Raw genomic sequence first — 18,425 nt, 5'->3', positions numbered from 1 at the left:
TACATGGCTTTATTTTCAAACTTTTTACACCCCAGTGTGAGACAAACCCTTATATACAGAATGATGTTGACACTGCAGAGTAATATTTTTGGTGCAAATGTATTGTTCATATGGATAAAAAAAAAAAAGAAGTGTCTGTCCAAAGAAAGAAGCTCATCCAGGCTTTTTTCAAGTGCTGCTCAGGTGTAGGCTTGCCGCTCTTTAGGGGTCTCCTGATGAAATATGCAGGGGCTTCTTAAGTGTCTCCTCCTCCTCTTCTTCTTCCCCCATGTTACCGTGTACGAGCCCGAGTGGCGACCTGTAGGCAAAAACAGTTAAATTCAAATACGTAAACCCTCAAAGTAAATTAATTTTAAATCAAGAGTACGTAAAGTTCCAAGAATCAACTCACCACCGTCAGGTGTCCGTTCTTGGCCTTGTACACCATGGGCTCCTGCCCGGTGGCGAAGTCCACCACGCTCTCTTTCCCTGGCTGAATTTCAATCTTGACACTATTGGAACGAATGCAACATGAGCGTTTGTTTTACTGTAGATGCACACATTAAATGTAGGTTTTTTTTTTGTAGACACTCACCTGCCCTGAACCACTTTGATCGCGTTTTGTTTGTTAGCGATGACGCAAAGTTTGGTCAGAAACTCAAACAAGTGATCGCATTCCATGACCAGGTCCCCCTGAAACACGATAAAAAAGACAGCTAGATAATTAAATATGCAATTTATAAATGTAATTTACTGTACATTATTAATTCACATACCTTCTGTTTAGGGTCCTCACATGTTATGTGGAATACAATCATGCCATCGGTCAAATTACTGACTGAAATACCTGCAGTGAATCAATACAATATTTAATCAAATAAGAAAATTTAACAGGAAAATCCCCGATGAGCGTACATCAGCGTATTGACCCGACCTTTGAGAACAGTGTAGAGCACTCTCTGCGTGATCTTGGCCTCGTCGATCACATACGCAGCCGTCTCCGTCAGGACGAGCTGCCGTGGCTTGGGTTTAAAGCCATTCCTGTGGTACTTGATGACTGGGACGCTGTACTGCAGGAGCACAGGAGACAACAGTGATCTGTGATGTGCTTCAGGTGTTTATTCTTATTTGTGAAGGATAGAAAGTTTTTTGCAGTCATAAACGCAGTCCAAGACACACTGTAGCAAATTTAAAATGTCTTTATTTCACAGGGGTCTTCTTCAGGGTCACTGTCAGTTGTGTTTTCCATACTGGCTTTTCAGTTGCACTAATGAGTTGAGTGGGAGGTTAACCTCTCCATTTGCAAATCCCCATTAATCAAAAAAAAAAAAACAGGAAGTGGCATATCAATGGGAGGAAAATGAACAGCGAACAGACATTTTATTACCTTGATGCGCTCGTTGCGAATCATCTGGAGAACTCTCACGTTTATGTCTTGGTCACCTGGAGAAATGAAAAGGTGCAAAAATGAAAAATAAAATGGTATAGTACATGTACATATACACATATATACATATATACACACATACATATATACACACATACACACATGCATATATACACATATAGACACACATACATATATACACATATAGACACACATGCATATAAACACATACATAAATACACACATACACACATGCACATGCATATAAACACATACATAAATACACACATACACACATGCATATATACACATATAGACACACATACATATATACACATATAGACACACATGCATATAAACACATACATATATACACATGCATATATATATATATATATATAAACATATAGACACACATACACATATATAAACATACATAGTATGTAAAGTCATTTTTAAATTTGTAATTTTACTTTTACTTTAGTATGTTTTTTTGGAAGTACTGCACCTCACTACATTTTAAATCAGATCCGTTACTGACTGAAAAAAAACAACAACATTGAATTAAATGAGGGCCCACGGTTGGTGTAGTGGTTAGCACTCTTGCCTTTGCAGCAAGAAGACCCGGGTTCCTGGGTTCAAGCCCCGTTTGGAACAACTTCGGAACAAGGGCCTTTCTGCAAGGAGTTTGCATGTTCTCCCCGTGTGCGCGTGGGTTTTCACTGGGTTCTCCAGCTTCCTCCCACAGTCCAAAAACATGCGATATGGGGATTAGGTGAATTGGTCACTCTAAATTGACCGTAGGTGTGAGAGTGTGAGTGAATGGTTGTTTGTCTCTATGTGGCCCTGCGATGGACTGGCGAACTGTCCAGGGTGTACCCCGCCTATCGCCCAATGTCTCGCCCCACGACCCTCTGGTGGAGGAAAAAGCGGTAGATGATGGATGGATGGATGAATAAAATGAATGAATTAAAAAATAAAGAAATAATTCACACACTGGAAACTTAGGCAGTGAGTGATGAGGACAGGTGAACTGAAGGTCCCCGAGTCAGTGGCATTTGTGACCTTTGACCCATTTTTCGACTGATATATTATGCATTTACATATTTTAAACAGGCTACTGTTACTTGAGTACAGTTTTAGACCAGTACTTTTACTTGTACTTCAGTACAATCGGAAAGTCAGAGTTCATATGCTGGACTATGGGGACAAAAGGGGTCTTTTACATGAGAAACCTGGCCAAGACGGCAGCATAACAAAACTTAATAATAACAGAGCGATAACTTACTGATTCTGGTGTCGACAAAGGGCTGTGCAACACTCTGTGGATAACTCTCCTTCTTGCCCTTGAAGATGGTGCTGGTGAGGTACTTCAGTTGAAACTGAGAGGGGAACAAACAAACCGGTCACGCCACACTGGGATCACTCAATAATCGAGGTCTGAAACAACATATCTGACGCGGTTAGAGTTACATGTGCTTTCTTCTGGGGTGTAATTCCTCTCACGTATTTCCGCACCATGAGTCGGTAGCAAAGCTTACGCAGGATCTCTGACGCCTGAAAAGAGGAAACATGCATTCAAGATAAAAAAAATATTTTATACTTAGGTTGATTTATCGTTTGTTTTACCTCTGCGACGACAGCCGGTGGATGAACCCAGGAGGTTTTATCCAAAACATTCTTTGGCAGATTTGCTTTAAGTCTGTTCATGTAATTCTGTCTCACGAAGGCCAGATACTCGGAGTTATCCGTGGTTTTAGCTTCCCCTCTGGTCATGTAGCCTTTAATAAATCTGAAATAGGTCGTTAAATATCACACCGACGGAAAATAATGGGACTCTAACCTTGAAAGAGAAGCTGTGACTTTCTTTCTTAATTACTTCTTGATGACTTTGACGGCCCAGGCTCTCTTCTCTCTCTCCTTCCTGGCCTGAGCTCCTCTCCAGCATGTTTCAATCTTTGTGGCTGTAAGAAGATGTAAAAAAAATAAAACATTTATGGGCCTCCAGAGGGCAGCTGATCACAACACCAATTTGGGTCAGTTCACATGCAGTTGTCTTTTGTACGCACACAAACTGTTTTTCTGGACGTCTGGTGACCCTCAAGTGTCAGCTCTGGCTTCTTATGGGCATTTACATTTGTTTTTCATGCAGTTTTCCAAGTGTTTTGGGTGAATTTGCCCATTTAATTTGACCCATAAGAATAGAATAAAATAGGACAAACACAGTAAGTGTCTTCCCAGGGACACATCGGCATGTAGACGAGCAGAGGTGGGGATCGAACCCTCACCCCTTCTGGGGGTAAGAGGACCCGTTCTGCCACCTCTGTCCCACCGCGAAACAAGATGGCTGCAAACAGGGTTGGAATACGACTACAAACAATAGGCAACGTCCACTAAACAAGTTACAGAAGTGAATTCTAGTGCTATAAGAAAAAGTTATTCAACAGTTATACACAAGATAAATGCTTCTTGCCCCTGCACTGCTGCTGTATACATACAAACGCTCCCTCACTCAGGTCTGATAGTATTGCCTGACAGAGCCTGCTAATACAAAAAATATTACATTTAAACCGCCTGGGTCTCATTTGCCTGATTTATACCGACATCTCAACAACTCTTACCGGCTTCTTTTTGTTTCTTGAATTCCCCTTTCGCCTTGTATCCTCTGTATTTGGCCTGGAGTCTCGTTGCTGCCAATGCGGAGCAAAAATTTGAAAAAAATGAAGTGGGTACAATGATGACTTCCATAGACGATCGATGTGCACTCACCCAGTTCATGTTTACATCTCTCATAAGCGTCTTCCGTGGCATAAAGTGTCCTCGGGTGACGGATGAATATTTTGGTCCTACATAACAAAGAGGGGGAACACGACAACATCATCATCTGGTGTTTTAAAGGTGCATCTGCGCCGTTATAGTCTCCATTATTATTATTTAATCAGCGTCGATGTACTCACCGGCCCATTTTGTATTCATTTGGCAAGTAGCCCAGATGTTGAACCAGCACTTCCACTCCGTCAGCGGGGATTCCTCTCCAGTGAGGCCACGTGGACGGGCACAGAGGTTTATATCTGCAGAAAAAATACACATTATGTTTTACATGGAGCTTTTTTTTCCATCAATTTTATTACTTCTTATGATACGGACACTTATATTTTGAAATTCTGTGTCTTAAAATAATTTTATGCTCATATTGTCCACCCTTACTGAATAGTAGGACTTTTTTGCATGTCCATGTGGGCCCCATAAGGATTGTATTTGAGCTGACAATATGGCTCCCAAGTGGATTTGTTCGAGCCCATGCCCGCTTAGAGCACTATCCAGACTACTTTTGTACTAAGTGGGTACGAAGTGGGTACTGGGCTGTAAGTGGGGGGAAATTATGCAGGTCCCATATGATTTAAGTAACATGGGAAAGCCCATGTGGGTAATCACAGGTGGGGCCACCATGGAAACCACAGAAAACCCACTTGGGACCCATAAATATTGTCAGCCCGGATTTAACCCCAATATGGCCCACATGGACATGCTAGCTGGGACTGATCCCCCTCATGACCAGACTACATGCTTTGTGGATGGTTAAAAACGTAAAGGGGACGTACTTTATTAAGCAAAATCAACTTTTTAATCATTTAAATCCTTATATTTGGGACTCTGGAGGCCCTATGAGTCGAAGTACAGGAGATAAAACACACGATGTTGACTTCCGCACACACAATTCGCAAATTTCTGGAATTGTTGTCTCGCAGAGCTCAGCTTTGTCGCTAAAAAAACACGAGAGTGCAGTCGAGGGCAACAGCATCCGAAAGAGTGGAAGTCTGCGAAGTGTTCTATTCTTGGCTGCACAGTGCAGCACAGAGTTCTACACAAACGTCCAGCCTCAGAGGATATACATGTCCAGTGGATACATTTTACATATGATTTGGCAAATGATTGCTTTTCCAAATGCTAACAGCTGTTAGCTGCCAGGACACATAGTTTCCCGAGTCTCATTTGCATTTAAAGAGACAGGCACTCAAAAGCGAGCGTTCTGAACAGGGCTGTTTTGGCAGAGTGATTGAACTGCAGTGGTGCTTCATCCTGACATGTTCATTAGGACACCAGGGAACTAGGTTAACTTGTAGAAATAGGGTATAATATGATACCTCTTTAAGAAGACGTCATATTTGCGTCTGTAAGCGAAACCAGCTCGTCTGACTCTCAGGTGCTCCATCAGGCCCAGGTACTTCACCTGGTGTCTGATCAGTGCCTCATCGAAATGACCTGTGATGATGCAAAAGACGCCATGGATCAAAAATCAAATAACTCTCTAATTTTCCCGCATCCGTTTCACGAGCCGTACCTGGCTGTTTGGACTCGTTGGATTTGAGGCAGCGTATGTACCAGGCCTCTTTAGCCATGAGGATTTCTGTCAGCTTCAGCAGGCTGCTCTTAAACTGGGTCGCCACCTACAGACGACAACACACGAGAGAGAGAGAGAGGTAATCCCCAACAGTTCATCTGTCAGACCCATATGGCTGAATGATGACACAGTCTAACTACCACTTATATATAAACACTGCGGTGATTAAGGCTTTTGCAGTTGCCGCCCCCAGGCTGTGGAATAATCTCCCCTCTGACTTATTATGTGCTGCCTCTGACCTGGACCTCTAATCGTATTTAATACCCAGTAGCGTGGTGACAATTTGTATACTTATATATATATATACTTATTTATGCTCTTTGCCCTTGTGCCTTGTGTTTTTTAGTGCTGTTAGTCACCTGTGGGTCGTTGTAAAGGGCTTTATAAATAAACATTACATTACCTCTGACTCAAAGGTCACTCTAGATCAGAGGAGAGGCCAAAACTAAATTGTGCGTCATGCATGGGCAGAAATAAACACAGATGCAAACAAGTGCTCTAGCTTTAACATACTCTGTATAACATACAACATGCGGTGCACATTAAATATCAGCTTTTAAAAGGGGAGCTAACTCTCAGTTTTAAACAATCAGAATCTGAAGTACACGTGACAATTCACTTGCAACTTCTACACTTAAAAAAAACGTAGTTTTTAGCATTTCTATCTCACACAAATAGAAAAAGCATTAACAGTGATGCAAATTGGTTGGTATTTTTAAATATCTTCTAAGATATATTTGCACTTTTTGTACTTAATCAAACTCAAATCTGATCACATTCATCACTACAAAGTGTCTTGCATGTGAACAAGACAGGCCTCATATTGGATATATATCTGATCTCTATAGGACTCAGATCTGATTTGAAACTCAGAAATGGTAGATCAGATTTCAGTGTCCACAAACATGGCCGAATATGAATTGCACTGTCATGTTTTAAGGGAAGCATTTAAATTGAAGTGGAGTTGAAAAATAACCAAATACAACAATAACATATAAGCAGACGTTGCATTTGCTGTAGACAAGTGAACCAGTTTAATGGATTTTGTTTTTAAACCTTAATACAGATGCACAAATGTGAGCTTAATGTGCAATTTTCAACTCCGAAATAAAATTGAATAACTTAAGATAAACACAATTTAGATATCTAAATGTATATATAAAGTTGTATAGTTTTCTTTAATGTGGTAAAAACTTTTTTTACCCACACTAACAAAGAGCCTAAAGCAGCCGCTAAGTTCACTTATGCACCTACTTTTAGCCGTCCTGGTTTAGTTAATATATGAATGTCTCTTTCACATTTACAATATCTATATAAGCAAAAAATCTGCATGGTAAAAAAAAAAAAAAAAAAAAAAAAAAAAGTGCATTACTTGTAGCCCATATGTCCCATTTGGCTTCACATTTGCATTTCAAGTACTGGTCACTGTTATTTAATGCAATGCAACAATGATTTAATAAGGATATAAGGCTGCAAAAACTCTTTGTTTCCATTCTTGATGATGCCAACATACTAACATAGTGATATAACACTATCAATAGGGAATACAGAGGGTCAAAGTTAACAGTGGACACTCACTGTTTCTGGTCTCCGTCTGTTGTCCAGATTGAGGGCGGAGAAGCACTCGCTGACGATGGCATTCTTAGATTTACACATCAGCTACACACACACACATAGAGAGAGAGAGAGAGAGACATGTATTCCAGGAGTTTCATCCTCATCACATAATAATAATAAATGGACACTGTTTTAGACTCACATCTTTTATGTTTCTGTATAAAAGGTCATTGTTTTTATCCAGGAAACCTAGAGTGTCATCAGTGTGAGGAAAGAAAACACCGCGCATTAAAGACACGGCTGAAAATAGATGAAAATAAAACAATTTAAGATGTCCGAGTGCCTCATTTTACCCACAACACAGTAGGTGACCTCGCCGGCATAATGCAAGAGACGGAAATCTCCCCTCTCCAGTGTCTTCCGTGTCATTTTATCAGCCAGTTTGTGTCTGTGGAGAAGACGGAGACAGACAGGGTGGAAACTGTGTATCCTCGGTGTCGGCAGAACACCGATACTGACACAGTATCAATTAGATGGAGTTTGTATTTCATTTAAATGACTGGTATAGTATAAAAATGTATGATCCAGTGTCAAATAAAGCATTTTTTCATCCCTTGACTCGACTCACGTGACAAAATGAGGATGGTTCCCCATCTTTTCTTCCAGCCTCTCCAGGAAGGTCAGATCTGTGGCGTCTCCCGGCCTCAGACACTCCTCGTCCTGCAGGATGTTTGTTATCAACCCTAACCATAGTTTCACATTGCTAATATTTTTTTTTTTTTTTTTTAACACTCATTGTTTGTTTTATGAGTTACCAAATTTTTTTTACACACCAGTATTGATATGATCCCTCTGTGTTTCTCCTCAACCAGGTCACAGATGATTTTATTGTTGAAGAACTGCACAGGCTCCCACTGGAGACAGAAACAGATTTCAAATGAACGCACTAGAATTCGTCCCGATGAGGTTTCGTCCCAGTCGACGGAAACTACCTCGATGTCCTCCGCTTCGTACTCTTCCTGCTCGGACTTGAGCGTCAGCTGGATGAAAAGCTGCTGCAGCTTCTCGTTGCAGTAGTTTATGCAGAACTGCTCAAAACTGAGGAAGAAGAGGAAGAATATTCACAGCAGGTAAAAAAAAAAAACAGGATTAGGGTCAAATGTGACGTGTTTACCTGTTAACGTAGAACACCTCAAAGCCATATATATCCAGAAGCCCTATGACAGACTTTCTGGAGGAGTCCTATAACAAACAAATTTAAAAACAAATTATTAGTTATCGGTTGTGTCCATAAATATCATTATAGTAACAACACATTGATCTTCTCACCTTGTTCTCCATGGACTCGTTGATCCTCTTGACCAGCCAGGTGAACGTCTGCCCATAGATGGCTTTAGCCAGGGCATCTCTGACATAGATGGCGTGATCGGTTGTGAACGGGGTGAGGATCTTCACACACAGACAAAGCCACAGTTGTTTTTCAAACAACAATAGTGTTTTTTTTTTTTTATTATTTATTTATTTATCTCAGTGGGTATATTGCAAATTACAGCCATGGGTTCATTTACATTTTACATTTACATCATTTAATGTTTTCCCCAAGGCCAGGTTGATGAAATAACTGGCTAATTTTCAAGCCAGTGGAATTGAATGAAGTACGGGTTGACAACACTGCAGGTAGGGCCATGAAAGGTCTCTCCATATAAATAAATAATTAATTAATTAATTAATTAATTAAATAATTAATTAAATAATTAAATAATTAAATAATTAATTAATTAATAAAAATTTTTTTTTAATAATTAATTAATTAATTATATAAATATGATTTAGTTTTTACTGCAGGTAGGGCCATGAAAGGTCTCTCCATATAATCATTTAATTAATTAATTAATTAATTAATTAATTAATTGACTAATTAATTGACTAAATAAATAGATATGATTTAGTTTTTTACTGCAGGTTAGGGTTATTTAAGGTCTCTCCATATAAATAAGTACATAAATAAATAACTAAATGCCAAACTTGCAGCCCCCAACTCGATTACATGTGGCCCCACCACTTATATAAAAACAAATCTATACTTAGACATTTGGTTGTAATTATCTCATTATAAAATGTATTACATTGCATCATATACAGTGTATATAATTTGGTGATTTAATTTCAGTTCATTTTAAATCTATTACTGTCTGTTTTTGATATTAATAGATAATGTACATATACATCATTCCATAGCAAAACACGTTTACTTTGAAATTGTGTGAAATATCATGATGAATATCTTTATTATGATATAATGATGGAATATTGTGTTGGAATTTTAAGATCATATTGCCCATTCGCTTCTTAGGTGAAAAGAAACACCATGAATAATGTCATCATAGAGTTTATCGTGATAATATGATATAATAAAACCAAAGCAGATAGAAAATGTTTTCACCTGATCTTTTTTGGCCTCAATCTTCCTGTACGTCAGTCCGTCTTGTAGGAGGTGAACATCAACCCCCAGTAGCTGAAAAGAAAAAAAAAAAAGAGCTTCTTCTTTGTCTTTTTGTCATAATGCTATAAATCTGCAGAATAATTATGTAATTACTTCCTTACGTTTGAGACCCAGCGCAGGGCTGCGTTGTTGTTCAGGTGGGCGTTGCCTTTACTGTCAGATTCAAACTGAACGTTCCCCAGGTGGAGGACACTTGCAATAATTTCAAACAAGTACTGCACAGAAAATAACAGTAAATAAATACACTTGAAAACGATGCTAAATAAATGGTAAGAGTGAACAACAGCATCCCTACTTACATCGGTGGTCATTTTGTCAATGTTGATGATTTGCAGCGCGTTTTTGACCGTTTTCCACTCATTTATGTCATTAATGGAGGACACAATGGCACACTCTCCCTGTCACAGAGTAAACAAAGTAACATGGTGGTGCTGTTGTCTAATCTAATCACATTCAAACATGACCACAGGTGTATTCACACACCTGGGTTAGGTAGTTGTAATGATGGCAGTCTCTCTCCAGTCCCAGCCGCTGCAGCAGGTCGTCCTCTCCTCCCTGCACGAGCTGGTAGAAGATGTGGAAGTTCCTCTCCCCGTGGTTCTGATGCACCACCCTGGACTTCTCCAGGAGGTAGTTCAGGATGTGACCTCCGACAGCTTCTCCCTACAGAGACACGTCGTGATATTAAAGAGAGAAAGTCATGCAACAACAACAACAACAACATGCAAAAGAGAGTCCAAACAGGCGAGATTCAATATTTCTGAGGTCAGGTCGTAGAGAATTCCACATCACAGATATTCCTGAGAGTCAGCGAGACTTGACCTTCACCTCACTGTCAAACTGAATGTCCATGTACTTCCCAAACCGACTTGAGTTGTCATTCTTCAGCGTTTTGGCATTCCCGAAAGCCTGCAAATCAAACACAACTATCACACAGAGTTGTTCATGTTTGCCATTGGCCTTTTTTTTGTTGGTATGTCATCATTACAGGGAGTCAGACCTCGAGGATCGGGTTGGACATGAGCATTTTGTCCCGTACAGTGTTGAGCAGCGCGGTGCTCTGCTCAACGGCGGCGTAATACTGCAGAATCTTCTTGGAGGCCTCCGTCTTGCCCGCTCCGCTCTCGCCAGAGATGAGGATGAAGTGATTGTTGAACTCTGCCAACATGGTGTGGTAGGCGTTATCGGCCAAGGCGTAGCTGGGGGGAGGGGGGGGGAGAAACACAGATAAAGAGTTAGATGATGTTTTTAGCGTGTGTGCGCACGCACATGCAAACACCGGTGAAACACTCACACGTGCGGCGGCAGCTCGAAAAAGTTGACACCCATGTAGAGTTCCATTTGTTTCTTATTGTAAATGTCCAGCTCTTTGTAGGGATTGACAGACACTAACAACGTGCCGATGTACGTCTGAAAGAAAACATTAGAAATTATTAAAATTACTGAGAAAAATAAAGGTCACTCATTTGCACATAGCAAGGTCTAAATCGGAGATCTTAAACCTGCGGCCCGCAGGCCACAAGCAGCTCGACACTTAAAGGAAAACTTTGTATTACTAGAATATTGGTAGTATTTTTGATTAAATGTTCTTCCCTTCCTCAGTTTAACCTGAGTCGAGAAATATCTTATTTGCCAACAATTACACCAACAACAAAGAACGTCAACAGCAGAATGTAGTTTTCAAACTGATGCGGCAGTGTGGCTCTATTCTAGCTAAGGCTCTATTCTAGCTAAGGCTCTATCCTAGCTAAGACTCTATCATAGCTAAGGCTCTATTCTAGCTAAGACTCTATCATAGCTAAGGCTCTATTCTAGCTAAGACTCTATCATAGCTAAGGCTCTATCTTAGCTAAGTCTCTATCCTAGCTAAGGCTCTATCCTAGCTAAGGCTCTATCCTAGCTAAGGCTCCCATCCTGGGGTCGTACCAATGTTCCCAGGGTCCTATGTTCCCTGTTTTTCCAAAAAGGTCCTATGTTCCCCACTTTGTATGTGACAGGGGAACATAGAACCCTTTTTTTGAAAAAGGGTAGGGTTAAGGCCACATTATACTTCTCCGACTGCGTATGCGTTATCCGTCTGCGTCACCACGGAGACGCCTCGAGCGTTTATACTTCTGCGTCGTGGTGACGGACACTCGCTGCAATTTCCCGCCCGATCAGTAGGGGTCGCTGCGCAAGGTTGTTGTGCTTCTGGCTACAGTGAGCAATGGCGTCCGAGAAAGAAAGAGAGAGAAAGACTGTTGTTGTTGAAAAAGTGGCCGTTTCTCACTTTTCTGTGTCACGGAACGCAGTTTTAAGATAATTTGAGGCGAGAAATTGGACATTTAGAGTCTAAACATGTGCTGTGTGTGTTAAGATATGACGTATTTATAGTTCGGCAGCGGCGTTATCGGCGGGGATCAGCTCCGCCTCTGTCAGGACGCCCGGAGCGCACTGAGAGCCGGCACAGAGCAGCTTAGCTCGGCCTGTCCTGAGGACCAATCGCAGCTCTTGCCGTCTCCGTAGTCCCTTGACGGAGTGACGGACACTTAAAAAATATTCCGTGCACCCGGAGACGACGCAGAGGCTCTTCGACAGGTTCTGCGTCGACGCAGAGGACTCTGCGTAGCTACGCAGAGCACTTTACGCAGGAGTATAAATTGGGCTTTAGGGTTAGGGTTAGAGAAAGGGTCCTATGTTCCCCCGTCACATACAAAGCGGGGAACATAGGACCCGGGGAACAAAGGTACGGTCCCTCTATCCTAGCTAAGGCTCTATTCTAGCTAAGGTTCTATCCTAGTTAAGGTTCTATCCTAGCTAAAGCACTATCCTAGCCTTGTAGAGCAACGAGTGCATTGCATTCTGGGAGTTGCTGTCCTACTTCAAATATTTTGTTCACATTTCTACTACATAGATGACCCAGTTTTAATAAACATTCATCATCCCAGCGGTGAAATATTCCTTTAAGTCATGAGACAATTAAATAGCATGTAGCATGACCTGCCCTGAGACAACAATCCCATCAGAAGTGGTGGGGGGGGCGTGGTGGTGGGGGGGGCGTGGCTTACCGCACAGACACACGGCGAGCTTACAGTAAGAGGCAGAAGAGACGAGAAGCTTAAGTGAAACTTAACTCACGGCAAGTGAAAAAGGAAACGGAGGCATTCATTCCCGACCAGGCCAAATATCATATATTTTTAATCGCGCTGCTGCTGCGACTTTCAGACAGAGAATATAATATAAGTAAAATGTAAAATGTATATTTCTGTCCATTTTTCTTATTCATAGGTTAATTTTGCATCATAAATATTTTTTTTTTATTATTATTGTGAACATATATGCATATCTTTCCATCAAAACAAACACCTTTATTTTGAAATTCTGTGAAACACTGAATTAATTGGTGCAATATCATGACTGAAACTAAAGCTCACCCATACGGAACAGTTTACGGGACTTTATTCACTCGCCCCCCTCCTGACCAGACTAGATGTTCATTAATTATCCCCCTGGGTTATTTGAGTTTGACACCCCTGGTTTAAAAACTCACATATATGAGATCTTTACTGAAGCGTTTGTGCAGGTTGCTAAGGAAAGCCTCGTCCGTGGTTTCATCCAGGAGCACGAAATCTTGGATTCCCACCCGGTCCCTGGCAGTCAGGGCGCCTTCCATATCCAGCTGACCCTGTGCGACAAATTGAATTGAGTTTAAATGCACAACAAAGACAAAGGGAAACATTCCTGCACATGCTTTTTTTTTTTTTTTATATTGTGCTTTCATCAGTTAGAGTAAGACAGAACTTTTATTGGCGCAAGTCCAGCGTGCCAAAGTGTTACACATGTTTACATGCATAACAATGACATCCACATCTCGATGTGTATTTTGGCAAATGCAGCAAGGGCAAATAAATGTCCAGATAATGGGCTCCACGGGGGAGGACAGCTCTGAAAACGGCACCAGAAAAAGCACAAACATGGTCCCTGTTAGTTTCCTATTGAAATAAGAGGTCTGGAGGTCCAATGTGTCTTTGAAGCAGCGCTTTGTGATTGTGCAGACAAACAGACAGAGGCTAATGATCACTACACAGCACACAGGGACCTTGGCTCGCAGCCCACGGTTTCCTAGGGCCGACGCGCACACACACACACAGCAGCACACTGTGCAAATGGACTCAGCAGCACATTTAAAAAGCATAGTGGGAAAAATTCCACCAATCTGTTTTGCATTCTCAGCACCAACACTCAGACCAAAAGGTTTTTTTAGCAGCTTTTGTTGGTTTTGTATTTTTCCCTCTCTCTTTCTCTCTGCCTCCTTTGGAAGCAGAAGTCCTTTGATTCTCAACTCTCTCTGTAAAAACATTAAAAAAAAGATAATCCATTGGATCTAATTGACACAAAGCCCCTCCGTCCTACCGCCTCCTCCCCTGTTTCTATCCTCCGCCTATGGCCCTCGTTTTTCTTCTGAGAAAGGCCAAGTGGGTTTTTTTGTCCATGTGAATACCACGGAGCAGAGACAAAAAAGATGTCTTTAAAATGCAGTCTACAATCCATTACACATATTCCCCCTGCATATCCATTCAGTAATTATTCATTAGAAAACATTTAATGTCACAGTGGATTTCACACTAGGCAGTCGAAACACAATGGAGGAGATTTGGCCTATTTCGGGGGGTGAGGAGTTGGGGAGGGGTTGGCTGTACAGAGGAAAGGGTGAAGGCGAAGGACGGAGGAGGGAGTGGGGGGGGGGGGGGTGGGGGTGCAGCATTTGTCTGATCTGAGAACCTCTGAAACGGGGCCATCTTGAGACAACAAGACAGACTAAATAGTGCAGTAACGGTCCGTGCCCCCGCTGCTTGCTGTGACATTCATTTAGTGCCTTGACGGCGAACAATAGAGGCTTGTTCTTAGCAATCCTGTGCTGTAATTTGGACTTCATTACTTTGCTCACACGGGGCCCCATGGAAGGAGAGAGGAGGCGAAGTTTTTTCTTTTTTTTTCTTCTTTTTCCACCTGTCAGCCTCACATCCCCAATCCTCACCCCTCTCCGCAACAATACGCCCCTCACCCGTGTCCCCACCGACAACCCTGTACCCCGACCCCCTTCCCATTGCACCCACCCACCCACTTTAAGCCAATGAGACAGGTGAACAATATCATTGAAGAAACCCCCTTTTTTTTGGGACGTCAGAATCAATCTGGCGACGGCAATGGTAGTGTTGCTGGTGTGGGGTGTATATCTGTGACACCCCCCTGTCTTCATGGGAACACATTCTCAGCCGCGGCACAGGCGGACAATATGCTGGGACAGCGTGACGTAGGGATCTGCCATACAGTATTACAATTAATATCATGAACAGATAAGCCCCTGTCAGGAGGTGTGTGTGTGTGTGTGGGGGGGGGGATAATGAATTCAATGGGCGATAATCACACCAGAGTTTTAGGGTTTTTCATTCAGTCTCAAGGTTTGTTCGTCTCCATTCAGGGATTCTTTGTTGTCCTGCAGGTATTTCTTTGCGAGAAGGTTTCAAAAGGTACGGTGCGAAGGGTTAGGGTTAGGGGTTACTATTATTATTATTATTTTTAAATCTCCCTTAGACCGGAAGTTCCAAATAACGCTGTTTTTTTTGGTGTGCATCTGCCTCGTTTATGAAGCCCTAAAGTTTTGAAACAAACAGATCAGCCACTGCTGAACGCGGGGATCAGTAAGCGGTCTGAAAAAGCTTGGAATCGTGACGTAAGGATCCCACTAGTCCGGACACATCCGGTTGCGTACATTGAACCGCAGAAGAATGTCCGTTGTGGAGGTGTTTCACTTGTGACAGTGTCTTCTGCCTCTGGGTCAAAGGGACTGCGGCAGGGAGTCGCGACAAAGCCATTTTTAAACATTGTTAAAACAATGTTTTGATAATGAGTAGCAGTGCATCCACCGTTCCAGAGGGGGGAGCTGCGCTTCTGAGAGCTGACGTGCTAATTACGTCACTTCCAGTTACCTGGCCAATCACAAGACAGTTGGGGAAGCACTCGCTTTCGCTGGCCAATCACAACACAGTTCTGTTTTCTGGGGGTGAGACTTCGGTCTGAAAACAGCGCGGCTGACGAGTGCTTCATAAAAACAAGTTAATGTATGGAAGTAGACCTCCATTTTGTGCGATAGGACCACTCTATGGGAGCTTTAATACAAGCAGAACTGGACTGGATTGAACTGTACACCTCTGGTTATAATGAAACCATCGACAGCCCCAATCTGCATGCACGGCGGAAAGAATGATTATGTAATGAATCCACCGAGCCATTGTCCGATCAGGTGGATTGCCTTGCTACCTCAGAGCACATCCAATTGTGTTTTAATTAAGAGATGGTCCCTCGTCTTGGGTCTAGAGTGTCAGTGTCGCCTGAGACAGAGTGACCTCATCTGTGTGTGAGAAGTAGGTGGTGCTATATGAGTCGGCGAGGGGGGGATGGGGGGAAGGAAGGAGCGCGAGGAAAGCAATTAAGAAACAGTTATGTCCCTCTTAAAGGGGATTTGGTTCGATGAACTAGTTTGTTGACAAATCCTTTAAAGTCTTACTGTGTCAAAACAAGTAAAAGTTACTCCATTTTGCTTTCCCCCGCTTCCTAAAAACACTTTGTTATCTTCCTGATACCATTCTCACACATGTTTCATTGAAACCACAGTCTGCAAACAGTTACTAAAAATACAGAGTGACAGTCTGAATGTTACAAAATCTCTATAATCTCTACATATAACAAAGTATAAAACCAGCATCAGGCAAATAGTGTAAAGGTCCAGGATGTCTCTGTTCCAAGTCTAAGGATGATATTTAATCAGTTAGGCATATTGTCATGGTCAAAATGACCCGCTGAAGTTCAAACCAAGCATCAGAATGAGGAAGAAAGGTGAGAGTTACCCTAACCCTAACCCTAACCCCAACCCCAACCCCAACCCCAACACCAACCCTAACCCTAACCCCAACCCCAACCCTAACCCAAACCCAAACCCAAACCCAAACCCAAACCCAAACCCCAACCCCAACCCCAACCTCAACCCTAACCACAACCCGAACCCGACCCTAATTTCAACTGGTCTGAGTAGTTCAGAAACTGCTGCTCTACAGGGATTTATTTATACAGAGACAGTTATCACAAAACTCTTATTGGTCAGATATTTTGTACAGACCAAGCGAACATTAGTCATTTTAGTGAGTTTTTTTTTGCTAGTTTTGGACGTAGCCGCAGTAGCTATGAGCCCCAGTTTCTGGTCTCTATGTTGAATGAAGCTAATTAGCTGCTAGTCGTAGCTTACCAGACAGATACGAGTGTGTTGCGAATCGTATCATTTAATTAAGAAAGTGAGCAAGGATGCTATTAGACCAGGGTTTCTCACTCCTGGTCCTGAGGAGCCACTGTCCTGCATGTTTTTGGTGTTTCCCCAGCTCTAACACACCTGATTCAAATAAATGGGTTGTTATAATCAGGCTTCAGCAGAGCTGACTGACGAGCTGACCATTTGAATCAGGTGTGTTTGAGCAGGGAAACATGCAGGACAATGGCTCCTCAGGACCAGGAGTGAAAAACCCTTTACTAGACTATAAAATACAGAGTGATTTCTGTGCGTAGACTGACAGCGTGACTATGATCAGCTCAGAGTAACATGGACACATCTACGGTCTCAAACTTTCAAGCATCACCAAATCTGAAAGTCTTTGATGGCACCTACAGCATGACGATGTAAACACACGTGGAAAAGCTGTACAAAATAACTCCAACCTGCATGATTGACGCTGTATTTGTGAAGAAGTTTCAGACTCCAGAGAAGTTAGTCAAGAGCAGCGTGTCCTCCTGTGTCCGCTTGCATGGAGACAATCAGTGACAACCTGTAAACATTGGATGAACGACAGTGGTCCAGATGGATTAAAAAGCACACGTTACGTCCTCTCTAATCCTTCATCCAGAACTCTGCATGGCAGCGGTAACAACGTCAATCACGTGTTCACATGTGTGTGCTTCTCCACGTCGTCGTCCTGACCCAGTCTTAGGCCACCGTGTGCCGGGATGCTTAATCATTCATGTCGTGGGAGGTGGAGAGACAGAGATCTTATTCAGTGCTTACTTGGGTATCTACTGCTCGACTGAGTGTAACATAACAGATACAGAAACAAGATCCAAACTGCAACCATCAACCATCGCCGTCATCATCGACCCCTGGGCCTACGACTACGCTCTCATGTCTCTTTCTGTGTTTTTTCGCGGTCGAGGTCTGGCTACTGATCTTTGATTGGACGGATACATTACCAGCTAATCACCAGCTGCTTTATTACTCGCTACAACAAAGCTAGACGGGGGTAATACCATTGTTTAGAGCTGCCAAATGTGAAGTGCTTTTGTATCAATGCCACTGGGCTCATGCCCAAACGCAATTAGCTCATTTTGTGCTTGGGCGAGGACAATTACGGGATGACAGCGCCTCTAATTGAAGTTCCTATGGTGGCATTCAAATGTAATGGCATGCGAGTGTTTTTCTTTGGCAGCCGGTTTATGGCGATATGAGGGAGCTGAAGAGTGTAAACATGGTGGGAAGTGAAGGAGGCGGGGGAAACAGGGAATGACGTGCCAAAGAG

At 42.3% G+C, this 18,425-nt stretch overlaps 1 protein-coding gene across 1 annotated transcript; it reads right to left on the bottom strand.

Moving 5' to 3' along the window:
* Nucleotides 1-172: 172 nt before the first annotated feature.
* myo1ha (myosin IHa) lies at nt 173-13,492 on the bottom strand. Its single transcript, XM_083905378.1, has 31 exons — nt 13,358-13,492; nt 11,123-11,238; nt 10,829-11,027; nt 10,657-10,737; nt 10,312-10,491; nt 10,128-10,226; nt 9,930-10,043; nt 9,769-9,840; nt 8,655-8,774; nt 8,500-8,567; nt 8,318-8,423; nt 8,159-8,239; nt 7,954-8,045; nt 7,679-7,773; nt 7,528-7,574; nt 7,347-7,427; nt 5,709-5,814; nt 5,512-5,629; nt 4,324-4,437; nt 4,136-4,212; nt 3,988-4,056; nt 3,246-3,330; nt 2,996-3,158; nt 2,840-2,923; nt 2,655-2,748; nt 1,367-1,422; nt 914-1,049; nt 756-826; nt 575-672; nt 392-491; nt 173-298 (listed from the first exon to the last, which is right to left on the bottom strand). Exons 1-31 carry the CDS (start codon nt 13,478-13,480, stop codon nt 272-274), a joined length of 3,072 nt encoding a protein of 1,023 aa, XP_083761504.1. The 5' UTR covers nt 13,481-13,492; the 3' UTR covers nt 173-271.
* Nucleotides 13,493-18,425: the final 4,933 nt, after the last annotated feature.

The sequence above is a fragment of the Microchirus variegatus genome (assembly GCF_963457635.1).
Source record: "Microchirus variegatus genome assembly, chromosome: 18".
Taxonomy (NCBI): domain Eukaryota; kingdom Metazoa; phylum Chordata; class Actinopteri; order Pleuronectiformes; family Soleidae; genus Microchirus; species Microchirus variegatus.
This window is presented reverse-complemented; position numbering and strand designations above follow the sequence as displayed.

Excerpts from the sequence above, each read along its gene's own strand:
- myo1ha (XM_083905378.1), bottom strand. The coding sequence starts at position 13,480 with ATGGAAGGCGCCCTGACTGCCAGGGACCGGGTGGGAATCCAAGATTTC. Across the intron at positions 8,046-8,158 it reads GAGGGATCATATCAATACTG|GACGAGGAGTGTCTGAGGCC; the intron begins GTGTGTAAAAAA and ends AACATCCTGCAG. Across the intron at positions 4,213-4,323 it reads AATGAATACAAAATGGGCCG|GACCAAAATATTCATCCGTC; the intron begins GTGAGTACATCG and ends TTTGTTATGTAG.